The sequence below is a fragment of the Malassezia japonica genome, chromosome 2 (genome assembly GCF_029542785.1).
Source record: "Malassezia japonica chromosome 2, complete sequence".
Classification (NCBI taxonomy): domain Eukaryota; kingdom Fungi; phylum Basidiomycota; class Malasseziomycetes; order Malasseziales; family Malasseziaceae; genus Malassezia; species Malassezia japonica.
In genome coordinates, this window is record NC_083371.1 from 1,369,006 (window position 1) to 1,383,148 (window position 14,143).

Genomic DNA, 14,143 nt, shown 5'->3' on the forward strand with positions numbered 1-14,143 from the left:
AATTGAGGGATCATGTGGCCGGAACCGTCGACTTGAACATAAGTGAGACCACGCTCCTCAGTCATTACACCCCTCACTTTACCATCAAGCTTCACTGGAGTGTTAGGCTTCCTCTGGAAGCCCATTTGGTTGTTCCACGTCATGTTCTGAATAGCAAGAGCCGTTCCATTGGCGATGAGCACCATGTCGTATGTTCCGTGCTGGATCACAGTCCGCTTGCTTTTCTCAATGACGCCAGGGAGTACGGAACGGTCAGGAGCGGGCGAAATATCAACGTCACGGCCAACAAATACTTTCTTGTCAACACACTCCTGCCACTGGATGTCTTCATCTGCGTGAATGGCCTTCTTGAAACCAGGAGTGTCGTTGATGAAGTTGTGTTTCGAGGACTGCTGCGAAGTAAGAGGTTGACCCAGAGCATCTGTGCGGAAATCGCAGTCCGGCTTAATGTCGTAGATACTAAAGCACTTGTTGGACTTCTGAACAGTCATATACACAGACTGCCAGATGGACTTGGTGTTGTTCCAACTCGAAGGGACCTTGAGGTGACCGCGAGGGGGGAAGTGCAGATTGTCGCTCACGTAATTCTCGACACCGAGAGACTTAGCTTCTTGGCGAAGCTGTTCGACAGAATTCGAGTCAACGCCCATGACCTTGTGGTACTGCTCAAAGAACTCGAAAACAGGAGCCTCTTCACCAAGCCAGTTCGTAGTAAACGAGGGGTCATTGATGGCAATCCCTTGCAAGTTTATGCCCGAAGCACCCTTGGAGTGCGAATAAACCTCGTTGGCAATGTAGGGGATGTATTTGCCAGCATAACTCTCACCCGTGATCCAGAGGCGCTTGCCTTGGAGTTCCTTGAAGGTGGAGAAAAACTGTTCAAGGAAACCATAAAACTCCTTGGCAAGACCCTCCTGGCCCTTAATGTCCGGAGTTCCCTCGGTGAAGCCAACACCGACAGGGTTGTCAATCCAGACCACGTAAGAAAGGTTAGTCCAAGAGTAGGGGTTGGGCACAAGCGTATTTTGACCTTGAGGGAACTTGAACGGTCCATTCTCCTCAAAGATTCCGTCCAAAGAAGAGCAACCAGGGCCACCGTTCAGCCAGATGACAACATCATCGTGGCCAACAGAACCTGTGGGCCCCCAAAGCCAAAAGAACAGCTCCTTGTTTTCGCCTTTGTTGCCAGAGACAGGCAGGTTACCGGCCCAAGAGTGGGGTAACTCAAAGGGCACACCCGGAATCTGTTGAGAGACGAGAAATTCTTCAGGGTAAGCTATACATGTCACTTTCACGTACTCTTTGCGGCAGGTGATGTGAAGGTCGCATTTCCAGAGCCACTTGCATTGACAGAGACTGCGCTCACAGCCAGAAGGCACCATGCCACAGCTTGTTTCCAAAACATGATTCAGACAAGTGGTGGACAGTGGCAAACCCCACGGGCGTTAAGTCCAATGTGTCCGACATCCCTTTCTAGTCACCACATTGCTATAAATTTAGCTTACAGGCTATGCAATGCATGGCTTAAACGATCTACAAATGTTTAAACCCCAGCTGACATTGGCTGTTTCTGATACCTCCACACATTTACTCAGCGTGACACATGGGACCCATCCAAAATGTGGAGGAGCTGCGGCTCCCAGAACCTGAGTCGTGTTTCGCCGTTGCACGCGGACCATCGGAACCTCTGTCTGTTCTCCCTCCACATGTAACTGAGGCGCAGTGTGCTTTTCCGAGAATGGCTCCGATTGGCTAATCTTTTTTCGAAAAGGCCGTGCAGCATCGGCTACGGGGCGTCGATCCAATGGTGGTGGTTAATGCCTCAAGGAAGAAACCGTAGTGAATTATGCTGGTTCTCTGTAGTATCGAGATACGTGAGATACATAATAACTAGTTTCGCGTCTTTTTGTCCCCAACCCCTACCATGAAATTCACGTCTGTCCTTGTTTCGGCGGCCCTTCTCTGCGCCCAGGGCGCCATGGCCGGTGTTGATGTCCTCCGTCCCGACCACAAGCCCGTCCGCCCTGAGAATGAGTTCTGGGGTTCCACTTCTTCGACTGCCCAGCCCCGTCACGTTCCTGAGTCACTGAAAACCTACCAGCAGCTCGCTGTCATGGCTCAGGGCAGCAACTGCATGGACTCCAAGATCAACGAGACCCTCGGCGATGCTACGCTCCTTTACCAGTGGGGAGATGATGACAAGAACCAACGCATGCACATTTACCACTCGAAGTCGATGGGTATCACTTTCTCGTGGGCTGGTATGAACATTTCGAGCATTTCTTCCCTTCTTAGCTCTGCTGACCTTTTCCTTGTGGACGCTGACCCCGAGATCTTTGGCTTCCTCGCCCCCGGCACCAAGGTCTACCAGGGTTTCCAGGCGGCTTACAAGCGTGTTGCCCCTATTGTTGAGAAGAAGGTCAAGGAGTACTCCCACAAGTACAACGATACTCGTGTCTCGTTCACCGGTCTCTCGTTCGGTGCTGCCCTCTCTGCGTTCGGTGCGATGCACATGAACCACGCCATGAAGGATGCCCAGATCCACAAGGTCGTTGTCATGGGCCTTCCCCGTATTGGTAACCCCACCTGGGCCAATGAGGTTGACAAGTATCTGAAGGGCACCTTCTACTACACTGTCAACGGTGACGACCTTGTGTCGCGCCTTCCCCCCCGTGAACTTGGCTACCAGCAGCCATCGGGCCAGATTTACATTAACCCCGCGAACTCGTCCAGCTGGAAGTTCTACCCCGGTCAGGAGAACGTGCACGGCTCGGACTCGCAGTGGGGCTTCAGCATTCAGGACCACACCGGTGTGTACTACGACGTGCCTGTCGGTGGTGTGTTTGGCCCTTGCCCTCCCCAGGTCCCCAAGGCCCTTGAGAACAACTAAGTTCCCGCTTCATGAAAGCAAGAGTTGTTTGATTAATGAATTGTTGTTTATTCTCTTTGTTCCGGATATGAAATGAAAAGCTGCGAGCACAGCCTACTTGCGTGGTCAGTGCATGACAATATTGCAGAAGTACAATGCGTACAATTATAGTTCACGTTTTGGAAGACATTGTACGAAGTTGAGCCAGTGATGCCTTTTGCTTCCCTTCCTCGTCAAAGTTGGATGGGGTCAGCCATGCCTCAAATGCAGCTTTCCGAATTGGCCAGTCCGAATCAATGATACTAAACCAAGCAGTGTCACGATTTCGGCCGCGGATAATGTAGTGTTGACGGAAGACTCCTTCAAATACAAAACCATACCGTTGAGCGGCACTTTTGGACTTTTCGTTGAGATTGTTGCACTTCCACTCGACGCGGCGATATTGATGCGTATCAAATGCCGTCCTGAGAAGAAGATAGATGGTATCTGTGCCTGCGCAGGTCCGCTGCATCTTATGACTGAACATCACGTATCCAATCTCCATGGTACGGTGTTCTGGATGAATTGAAATAAGACCAATGGAGCCTAGGAGCTCTTTGGTCTTGTTGCAAACAATGACGTAGAATTGAGATGATCGACTTTGACGGAATTCATTCAGCTGACCCTTGTATCCTTCAAGCGTAGAAAAGGGGCCTTTGGGGATGTATCGCCATAGATCATGCTTGGATTCGTTCCCAATCAGTTCATAGAGAGACTCGTCGTGCTCTTCCGCCAAAGGCTCGAGTGTGACATAGGCCCCCGAAATCGCAATGCGCTCAGGGATGTGTGCTGGATGCGGATTTTCAACGACAGGTCCTTCTGACATTGTGAGAACTAGCAAAAGGCAAGTTCTCGCTATCAAAACCACAGCAATGGATGAGCTTATTCTCGAGTCATTTTCCTGCGCGGCGTGCATGCATTGGACAGCTATGTGGAGGATAGCAATATGCAAGGCTAATCTGTGGCCCCGGCTCGCCTTTCTCTTGCGCATAGTCGAGTATGACGGCAGCAGCCTCGCTCCTACCGAGCATTCACCATGCAGAGAATTTGAATGGCACTGAATTTGAAAAGTATGGCAAGGTCATTTGCCCCCCATCCCAGGGCGGATCAGACATGCGCGCCTCAAAACCTGTTAATCAAGGGACTGCAGATAAGCTGATGGACCTTGCAGAAATCAAAAACTTATACCCCCCAGCAGAAACAGCCACAACGAATGTTCATATCTATGTGAGCAGTCCCACGACCTTGAAACAAAATGCCCTTCCCTATGACGTCAAGGTCTTGGAGCGTCATCGGTATACAACGCAAATGTTCCTTCCTATGGCCCCTGGTGGACCTGGACCTAATCAAGATGGATCCGAAGGCTATTTGGTGATTGTTGCGTTAAATGGCAGTGGTAGGTGGAAATTTTGCTCACCTTCAGATGATCGCCCTGACCTCTCCACACTCAAAGGATATTGGGCTTCGCCATCCCAAGGCATCAGTTACCACCCTGGCGTTTGGCATCACCCTCTTATCGCCATGGGAACTTCTCCTACTATATTTGCCTGCGTGGTAAACGAGTGCAGTTCCAACCCCCCGCTTGACTTGGACGAAGTGTATTATGATACTACATTGGCGGCCCAATACGCTGCCTAAGCACGTACGCACGCCAGACAAGCTGGAAACTTTGAAGGCTCGCTTCTCGACTCCAGTGACGTTTCTGTGGGGGTTGGCGTGTGGCGCTGCTTATTACCATGTCCTCCCATTGCCCCGACGCCTGGCGCAGATCATCTCCGAGGTCCGAGCTCTTAGTCAGTCAAATGCCCCGGAGTTTGTTATTGCCCGTCGCACAACGCAACGCCATTGGCCTAAATAATTAATCTCCGTCGTGTTGCTCCACGGAGGACAGCCAAGAAAAAAGGGATCGGGGCATCGGCTGCTATATATACAAACAAGTCAGTCACCTCGTGACAAACACCCGGTATTTATCCTCGCCATAGGCTTGTGCTTTTCAGAATGAGCGCACAGCCCTCTTCTCAGGCTCATGTGGCGCCCCCTATCGCCACAGGAAACGAGCCGTTGAACTACAACGCGGCATTGGACCAGACCGCAACCCAGACGCAGTCCAGCTTGAACGACACGCAGACGCTGTCGGAACCTGGACAGCCACAAAATGGACAAGTGAGCGAGCCCAAGACCCATCCTGCCCCGAATACGACGCAAGCGCAACCACAAGCGCCTGTGGATGAAAAGACCGCGAACCAGCTCGAGACGGGTCAAGCGGCCAACACGGGTGGCGGTCCGACGCCGTTTAACCACGGTTTTTGGGACCCAAGCTTGAAAGGAGTGCGCATGGCTTACTTGAAGCCGCTCGGCTTCGTTACGGTGATTATGATGCTTATTATTTGGGCTTTCATGGCCATGTACTGGGGTTCGCTCTGGAAAGAAAACGAGCGTAGTCCTAACCTGCGTGTTCTTGTTATGGATTATGACGGTGGCGAAATTGGCTCGTCGATTGTGGATGCGCTCAAGCAGGCCAATTCGGCCCCTCTTCCGCATCCCACTTATGTGTTCGCGCAGACGAATGAATACCCCAACGATGACGCGGTCACCAATGCCATTGAGCCCCTTCAGGAATACTGGGGAGCGGTGACCATTATGCAGGATGCGACGAGGAAGCTGCAAGCGGCCCGCTCCAGTGGTGACAACAGCTGGAACCCGACGTCGGTGATCACCATCATGACGAGCACGGCACGCAACTATGCTGTGGTCCCGAGCATTGTGTTGAGCCCTACGCAGCGCTTCCTGCAATCTGCCACTGCCAAGCTGAACGCTCAGCTCTTGCACGAGTTCCTTTCTGCATCTGTGAACGATGCCAACGCGATCAACACGGCACTGCGTGCCCCCCAGACGCTTTCTGGCCCTGTTGGGATCCGTATGAACGAGCTGCGCCCCTGGGACCACTCGGTGGCGATTGCGCCGACCTTTGTTGGTTTGATTTACCTTGTGATTCTTACATTCCAAATCACGATGGCGAGCTTTGGTGCGCGTCAGCCCATTCAAAAGTTTTTGCGCCTGCGCTCCGTCATTGCGATGCGCCTTGTGACTCCCATTGTGGGCTACATCCCTATTTCGCTCATGTTCTCGCTACTGAATGTTCCGTTCAAGCTTCCGTACGGCCGCACGTTCCCCTATGGTGGTGGATTTATGACGTGGTGGTGTGTTTCGTACATCGGCATGCTTGTCATGGGTCTGGTGCTCGAGTCGGTGATGACGATGGTCGGTCTCAAGTTCATCGGTGTCTTTTTGATCTTCTTCATCATTAGCAACGTGAGCGTGTCCAACCTGCCTATTGAGCTCTCGCCGAGCTTTTTCAAGTACGGCTATGCTATGCCCTTCTACCAGCTGCGTTCCATCTACATCACTGTCTTGTTTAATACGGGAAAGCGTACGTTACCCCAACTGACCTTTAGACATCTTGATTCTCAAGTACATTGGTATCCTGTGGGCCTGGCTTGCATTGGTCTTCCTGACCTTCCCCTTTGTGATCTGGTTCGACCACAACAAGCGCCGCAAGGAGCACGAGAAGCAGGCCGCTGTGCAGCTCTCCGAGGGTCCGCCCAATTCCCTGTAGCAAGTAGCCAGGCGAGTGGTTCATGTTTAGTCAGCGTCCGCGACGCGACGCGTCTTCTCCACGCGCCGTCAAAGAGGTGCGGCACCCGGGCGCTATGCCGCTCCAACGATTGCTCATAGAGAATTTTAAGAGCTATCGCGGGACGCAAGAGATCGGCCCGTTCCATGCGTTTAGCGCAGTCAGTGCGTATCTTCTGCTCACTCAGTTGGCCCCAATGGCAGTGGCAAGAGCAACTTGATGGATGCCATTTCCTTCGTGTTGGGTGTCAAGTCGGCGCAGTTGCGCTCGACGCAGCTCAAGGATCTTGTGTTTCGTGGATCAACGCTGCGTGCAGATGACGAGAGCAGCGATGACGACGCGCCCGACCGCGCCAGTGTCACGGCAGTGATCGCCGACGAGAAAGGCGTCGAGCACAAGTTCCAGCGCGTGTACGTTTTCTTGGTTGACACAGAATCACGCCTTCGGGGAGCTCCGAGTACCGATACAATGGCCGCGTCGTTTCCTACACGCTGTACAACACGCGCCTCGAGCAGCTGAATATCCTCGTCAAGGCCCGCAACTTTCTCGTCTTCCAGGGCGACGTCGAGGCCGTTGCCGAGCAGTGCTCCAAGGACCTGAGCCAGATTATTGACCAGGTCAGTGGATCGTATGCGCTGCAGGATGAATACGACGCCGCGCGCACGGCCTACGACGAATCGGTCGTCCAGTCCTCCGCCTTGGTGTCCAAACGCAAGAACCTCTTGGCCGAGGTGCGCCAGTTCCGCCAGCAAAAAGAGGCCGCGGACCGGCTCGACAAGGTGAAGCTCGACCTGCATGGGCATGTACTGCAGCAGCTCCTGTGGCGTCTCTATCATATCCACGAGATTATCGAGATCCATACGGATTGGATCGAGGCACATGCCGCACGCAACGACCAGATGCGCAAGCGGTACGAGGAGAAGGAGAGTCACGTCGCCGCTGCGCGCTCTGACGTCGGCCGTGTCCAGCAACGGATCATGGCGAAAGAAGGTGAAGAGAAGCAGCTCACACGCACGTTGGACGCCAAGCGGCCGGAAAAAGACAAGCTGATCGAGCGTGCGGAGCATGCGCGGCACAAGCAGCGCCAAGCGCAGTCGCTTCATACCCAGGCCCAGAAGGACTACACTGCGCAGGAAGAGGCGCTGCGCCGCCTCGACGCTGATATTGCCCTCGTGGAGCGTACCGCCGCGACGGCGCGCGAGGAGCAGGAAGCGGCGCTGGCTGCTTCTGCGCTGCAACTGAGTGAAGGTGATCTGCAGACCTACCACGACCTCAAGGCCCAGGCGAGCAGGACAGCCGTCGAGCAGCGCCGCGAGCTCGAGAACCTGGAAAAAGCCCTCAAGGCCAAGGTCGATCGCCTAGAGAGCAGCGCCGACGTCCGCGGGCAGGCCGAGGCGAAGCGCGAGCGGCTTGCGCAGCAGAGCACGGCACTGGAAGCGACGCTTGCGTCTCTGCACGAGCGCGTGCCACTCGTCGAGAAGGAGATCCAGCAGACGCGTGAAGCGCTCGCTGCTTTGCAGGCAAAGCGCGGCGAGTTCCGCCAGCGCGAAGAGAAGCTGAACGAGGCGCTCAAGACGTGCTACAACAAACTGCTCCAGATGGGCCAGGACCAGCGCGTGCACGAGCGCGAAAGCAAGCTGCGCGAGGCGCTGCGGGCGATGCGCACGCTCTTCCCTGGTGTCCACGGCAAGCTCCTCGACCTTTGTGAGCCGACGCAGAAGAAGTACGAGCTGGCGATTGCCACGGCGCTTGGGCGCAACGCAGATGCGATCGTGGTGAACCACGAGTCGACGGCGATGGACTGCATCGAGTATCTCCGCACGCAGCGTGCCGGCCAGGCCACCTTTATTCCGCTTGATACCGTGCAGACGAAGCCGATCAACGACCGGCTGCGCAGCCTGTCGGTGCACGCGCGCCTCGCGGTGGACGTGGTCCAGTTTCCGCCTGCGGTCGAGCGTGCAGTGCACTTTGCGTGTGGCAGTACGCTGCTCTGTGACACGCTCGACGTGGCGCGCGAGTTGTGCTACGAGCGCAACCAGCGGGTCAAGGCGGTAACGCTTACCGGCACCGTCATCCACAAGACGGGTATGATCACTGGCGGTCCTTCGATGCAGGATGCCCAGCGGCGCTGGGACCAGCGCGAGATGGAGGGCGTCCAGCGCGAGCGCGACCGGTGCATGGACGAGCTCAAGACGCTGCACCAGCAAAAGTACGAGCTTGGCGACGAGGACGAGCTCACAGCGCAGCTCGCGCGCCACACCTCATCTCTCCAGGCGCTCCAGAGCGAGCAGGGAGACGTGGTGCGCCGCCAGCAAGAGATGGCACGCGAGCGTGACATTCTCGGAAAGCAAGTCCACGACAAGGCGCGCAGCACCGAGGCGGACGCGGCCGAGACCGAGGCGCTGCGCGCCGAGATTGCCGCACTCCAGCGCACGATCCACGATGCGGACGACCGGGTGTTTGGCGACTTTTGTAGCAAGATCGGCGTCGAGGACGTGCGTGCGTACGAGGCGCAGCAGCAGCAGCTCACCAATGCGCTTGGCCTTGCCACCCAGCAACATGCGCGGCAGCTCGCGCGCCTCGGCCACCAGCGCACCTTTACCACGGAGCAGCGCAAGAGCACCGGCGAGCGCCTTGCCTTTCTCCAGGCGACGATCGACAAGGAGGCCGAGCGCCTGCCCCGTCTGCAGGCGAGTATGGACGCGTGCGACGAGGAGATGGACATGATCCGTACGCAGCTCGGCGCCATCCAAGACGAGCTGCGTACGCTGCGTGCCGAGCAAGAGGCCAAGACCGAGGTGCTGAACGAGAAGCGCAAAGCGCTCCAGGCCACGGGTCGCGACTGGGACGTGTACAAAAAAGAGGTCGCGCACCGCACGGACGAGATGGAGCAGCTGGACGCGGAGCGCACGGCCCTCTACCGCCGCTGCCGCCTAGAGGCGATCGACCTGCCGCTTGAGCAAGGCGACCTCGGCGCCGTGCCCCTCGAGGAGGACCGCAGCGAGACGCAGCGCGACTATGGCATCCAGGTCGACTTTAGCCTCCTGACCGATGCCGAGCGCACGGACCGCGGCTCGGCGAAGCAGCGCGAGCTGCAAGGGCGTATCGACGCCGCGCGCGAGGAGATGGAGCGCCTGCTCCCGTCCGCCCAAGGCGGCAGCCGCCTCGATGCGATGCAGCGCGAGCTGCAGACGTGCGAGCGCGACATGGACGCCGCGCGCGAGCGTGTACGCGAGGCGCGCGACGAGTTCTTCGGCGTAAAGAAGCGGCGTGTCGACCTGTTCCTCAAAGCCTACCACCACATTGCGGAGCGTATCGACGGCGTGTACAAAGAGCTCACCAAGAGCAAGGCGGCGCCGATGGGCGGCGTCGCCTACCTCACTCTCGAGGACACGGAAGAGCCGTACAAGACGGGCATGCGCTATCACGCCATGCCGCCGATGAAGCGCTTCCGCGACATGGACCAGTTGTCGGGCGGCGAAAAGACGATGGCCGCGCTTGCGCTCCTCTTTGCCATCCACACCTTCCAGCCCGCGCCGTTCTTTGTGCTCGACGAGGTGGACGCGGCACTGTACGTACCTCTACTCACCCAGTGACTCGCACAACGTCGCGCGCGTCAGCGACTATATCCGGCAGCACGCCAGCGACCAGTTCCAGTTTATCGTGATTTCGCTCAAGGTACGGGTATCTTGCTGACCTAGGCATCGCTCTACGAACGGAGCCAAGCACTCCTCGGTGTGTACCGCGACCAGGCCGTCAACTCGAGCGCAAGTATTACGCTGGACCTCGAGCAGTACGCGTAGCGAGATAGGCTTGCAGCGTGGGGGAATAGGACGCAAGGCGCCCGGGCTCGGCGCCAAAGAGCGCCGCAAGCTGCTCGCCGGACCAGCTGAGCAGCGCAGGATACGCCTCGTGCTTCCCGAGCCACGCGGCCGCGTCGTCGAGACGCAGCGCAAGCGATTGCCACACAGCGTCCTCGAGCGAAAGGGGGGCAAAGTGGCGCAGCCCATTGAGCGCAGCGGCGATCCCGGCGCTCGTCGCAGGCACGTCGTGCGACGGTGCAATGGCAGTGCTCAGCGCCGAGGTCCACTGACGCAAGGCGGCCTGCTCCAGCGGCACATACACGCCCGGCGTCGCGTCCAGGTCCAGCCCGATCTGCGCACAGCTCGCCGAGACGGACGCAAGGCGGGAATGCAGCGTCGCCAGCGTCACGCCCCCCTCTTCATGCGCCCCGTCAAAGGACGCGAGCCGCGCTTCTAGATACGCTTGCAAGTCATGCACACACTGCGCGCCGAACGACGCAGTAAGCATCGCCGAGGGCGTGTCCGAGCCAAAGACAGAGAGGGCCGCTGTGCATGCATTCAGCACCGCCTCTTTCCATCCATCGAGCGCATCCTCGGTAGTGTCTGTGCGCAGTGCGCTCTGTACGACGCGGTACCGTGCCGCGAGGAACTTCCCACAGACGTCTGCCGGCGCCATGGCAAGCGCCGACGCGGAAAAGTGCGGCGCCGCTTTGGCAGCCTGGGCAAGCGCCGAAGCGATCCGCCGCACCTGGGGCAGCTTTTGCTGCGGCTCCTCGAGCTGTGCAAGGAGGCGCACACGCATCGTCAGCAGCGCCGTGTGCACCTCGTCCCGCAGCGCCTCGGCGACGCGGTCCTCGGACGGAATCGCGCCGAAAAAGTGGTCCACGAGCGCGAGCGCGTCGTCGTCGTCGCCCCGCGCAATACACGCGCGGATCATCAAGGGGATCTGTAGCAGATGGTGCAGCGACGTATCGTACGTCTCTTCGAGCTGCAAGAGCGCCGTGCGGCGCGCCAGCGCGCGCTGAGCATCCTGCTCAAATGCGGCCGCTGCCGCCTGAATATGGGTTGCGTGCTCGCCGGATATCCGCGCAAGCGCACCCGAGCATGTCTCTGCACAGCGCGGCACCGCGTAGAAAGCGCTCTGTGCCTCGACAAACATGGGCGTGTTGCGCATGCACACGTCTGCCAGCTGGTGCTGGAGCATGCTGACATTTGCCGCCTGCTGTGCGGGCTGCTGCTCGATCACGTCCAGCGGCATCTGTGCAAGCTCGCCAAGGTACCGCTGTGCCTCTTTTTGTGCCGCATGACCCTCGGGCAGCAGCGCGAGGCGCGCGAGCGCCTCCAGCTCGGGCACGGCCACCGAAGCCATCGTCGAGAGACGCACGTGGCAACCTCCACCCTTCCGCCATGGCGCCGACGCAGCGGCGCGCGAAGCGCGCGGCGCCCCAAGATCCTCGCGTATGTCGCGCAGCTCACGCAGATTCCTCCGGGCGCTGACGTCACGCGCAGTATATACTATGATGCCAAGTTTAATCCGTACGGCGCGCCGCCGCCAGGGATGCCGTACAAGGAGCGATGTACGTGCAAGTGCTAATGCAGCGCCGACGCCGGATCCCTACGCACTGCCGAGCGACGACGAAGTCGCGCTCCCATCTGCGCCGCCGCCCGACAAGAGCGAGGCACAGAGCGGCGGCGAGGACAGCGATGACGATATCGTCATGCCCGTTGGGCCGCCGCCAGGCAAGCCCAGTGCCCCGATGCCCGTCGTCCAGCCTCGCGCCGTGGCACAGCGGCTGCAGCCCGAAGAAGTCGCGCCTGTCACGTACACACGCCCTGCAAAAGATACCCAAGCGCCGGAGCACGCCTCGCCCAGCGCCGAAAAGGGGCCCGCCGCACCGCACAGCACGGCGTCCTCTGCACCGACCGATACGCTGTCTGCCGCGCCGCAGATGCGCGACTTTAAGCGCGATGCCACCGCCTTTGTCCCGGCGTCGGTGCGCAAGAAGCAGCGTCGCTAATCACGTGCCTCGACGCGCCGTGTTGATACCAAGTGGAGGCTCCTTATGGCGGCGATGCCCCAGACGCCCCCGCGGCGCGCATGGACGCCGTCTTCTGCACGTAGTTCCAAAATGGTGCTTCCCGAGCCGAGCACACGTGTCGTACAGAGTGCGTGGTGCGAGCGCACGCGCCGCGGCGCGCACACGCCTCCCCGTGCGAGCCCAGTGCCGACCATCTTTTTTGGCACACCGAGCGCGGCCGAAGGCGCGGCGGTCGCGCAGCGCAGCACAAGCGGCGTGCCGATATACGAGTGCGTAACACCAGTGCAGGTCCCGACGCCCGACTCGGACGGCTCGCCGGGCATGGGGCGCGCCGCCTCGCCGACGCCCGCCGCCGCACAGCACCGTGCACTGGTCCGCGAGGCGCTGGGCGACGTGTCGAACCTGAGCCCGGTGGCCCGCGAGCCGCCCGGCATTTTGCCCAAGGTCGAAATCACGCCAAAGCGCTCGCTGCGCTCGCCGCAAGAGCGCACGCCGGTCCAGGCAGTGCTCCACGACTGGGCCGCCGCCAAGTTCTCCCAGGATCCTCTACGGCACACGCCGTCGCAGCGGCACGACGGGCGCTCGCCGAACCGCGTGTCGCCGCACCTCTCGCCAGTGCGCATGCACACGCCGTGTGCTGCGCCGCCCGTGCCGATTTCGCCGGCGCACCGCGACGTGTTTTCGTCGCCGATCGCGCCGCCGCCGGTGCCGACCGTGCGCACGAGCCCGGCGAAGGCGATGCGCGTCCCGGTCGACGCGTCGCGCGCGCCTCGGCGCACGCCGTTCAGCGAGCACCGCACACCGGCGCAGCGCGTGCCGGGTTTTGTGCCGCACGCGTCTGCATCGCCCGGAAAAGGCGCGACTTCGCTGAGTATGCCGGCGATGCGGGCTGCACGCCCTGAAAAACACGCGGAGCGTGTGCCTGTGCACCAGCGTCCCGGTGCAAACGAAAACGAGGAGCGGCCGCGCAACGCGCGGCCAGCGCGCTACACAAGCCTTGTCCCGGCGTCGCGCGTCGGCGACAGCCCTGAAAAGACGCAGGCGAAGCGCGTACGGCTCAACGAGAGTGCGAATGGACGTGCGCCCGCGCTGCATACCTCTACCTCGCGTGTGCGTGCGCCGGAAGCAAAGGAAATTGCGCCAGGCCCGTCGCGGGCGACTGCAGTGACTGCGCCGACACCGGTGAGCAAGCCTGCCCCGCCGCAGGCGCCGCAAGCGCCTCCCCCCGCCAGTGAGCCGTCGTCGATCGCAGCAAGCCGCGTGCCGCGCACGCCTCGCGCACGTTTGGCGCCTCCGCCGCCGCCCATTTCGGCCGCGGAGCTGACGCGTCTTACGGCCAAGCATACCAAGCAAAACGAGGCGTATACCGTGGATCTCCAGACGCAGGTCCTACGTATGCCTGGAGCGCGCCCCCCCAGCCCGTCCCAGGCGTTTAGCGTGGATGCGCCCCCCCGCGTCCCCCACTGGAGCCGTGCGGTGCTGCCCGAGACGAACGAGCGCGGCGAGCCGATCCGGCATGCGCTTGGTGCCGGCGAGGCCGAAGAGTATACCACCCCACCCCACCGCACCCGCGGTGTGCGCTGGGACAAGCGGCTGGTCGTGAGTCCCACGCGCGCGGCGCCGCCGCAAGCGAGCTGCCTCGCGCCTCGGCGGCTGCCGCTCGATGCCTTTGGCAACGTGGCGCATGCCGGGGCGGCAGCAGGAGCGCGGCGGCGTACCGTGACGGTGAAGCGGCTTGTGTATGACCAAGAGACGTGAT

General features: G+C 59.7%; 5 protein-coding genes across 5 annotated transcripts; 4 read left to right on the plus strand and 1 right to left on the minus strand.

Annotated features, from left to right (window-relative positions):
• Window positions 1-1,978: 1,978 nt before the first annotated feature.
• Window positions 1,979-2,890, plus strand: MJAP1_001849 (uncharacterized protein; the record flags this gene model as incomplete). The annotated part of the gene is made up of 1 exon (XM_060265798.1): window positions 1,979-2,890. The coding sequence occupies one exon, from the start codon at window positions 1,979-1,981 to the stop codon at window positions 2,888-2,890; it is 912 nt and encodes a 303-aa protein (XP_060121781.1).
• Window positions 2,891-4,906: 2,016 nt separating this feature from the next.
• On the plus strand, window positions 4,907-10,238 carry SMC1 (Structural maintenance of chromosomes protein 1; the record flags this gene model as incomplete). Its single annotated transcript, XM_060265799.1, has 5 exons — window positions 4,907-6,338; window positions 6,364-6,504; window positions 6,730-6,952; window positions 6,976-10,113; window positions 10,136-10,238. The coding sequence occupies 5 exons, from the start codon at window positions 4,907-4,909 to the stop codon at window positions 10,236-10,238; spliced, it is 5,037 nt and encodes a 1,678-aa protein (XP_060121782.1).
• Window positions 10,239-10,316: 78 nt separating this feature from the next.
• Window positions 10,317-11,714, minus strand: MJAP1_001851 (uncharacterized protein; the record flags this gene model as incomplete). Its single annotated transcript, XM_060265800.1, has 1 exon — window positions 10,317-11,714. One exon carries the CDS (start codon window positions 11,712-11,714, stop codon window positions 10,317-10,319), a length of 1,398 nt encoding a protein of 465 aa, XP_060121783.1.
• A 38-nt stretch (window positions 11,715-11,752) lies between these two features.
• On the plus strand, window positions 11,753-12,363 carry MJAP1_001852 (uncharacterized protein; the record flags this gene model as incomplete). The annotated part of the gene is made up of 3 exons (XM_060265801.1): window positions 11,753-11,803; window positions 11,826-11,922; window positions 11,945-12,363. The coding sequence occupies 3 exons, from the start codon at window positions 11,753-11,755 to the stop codon at window positions 12,361-12,363; spliced, it is 567 nt and encodes a 188-aa protein (XP_060121784.1).
• Window positions 12,364-12,474: 111 nt separating this feature from the next.
• Window positions 12,475-14,142, plus strand: MJAP1_001853 (uncharacterized protein; the record flags this gene model as incomplete). Its single annotated transcript, XM_060265802.1, has 1 exon — window positions 12,475-14,142. The coding sequence occupies one exon, from the start codon at window positions 12,475-12,477 to the stop codon at window positions 14,140-14,142; it is 1,668 nt and encodes a 555-aa protein (XP_060121785.1).
• Window position 14,143: the final 1 nt, after the last annotated feature.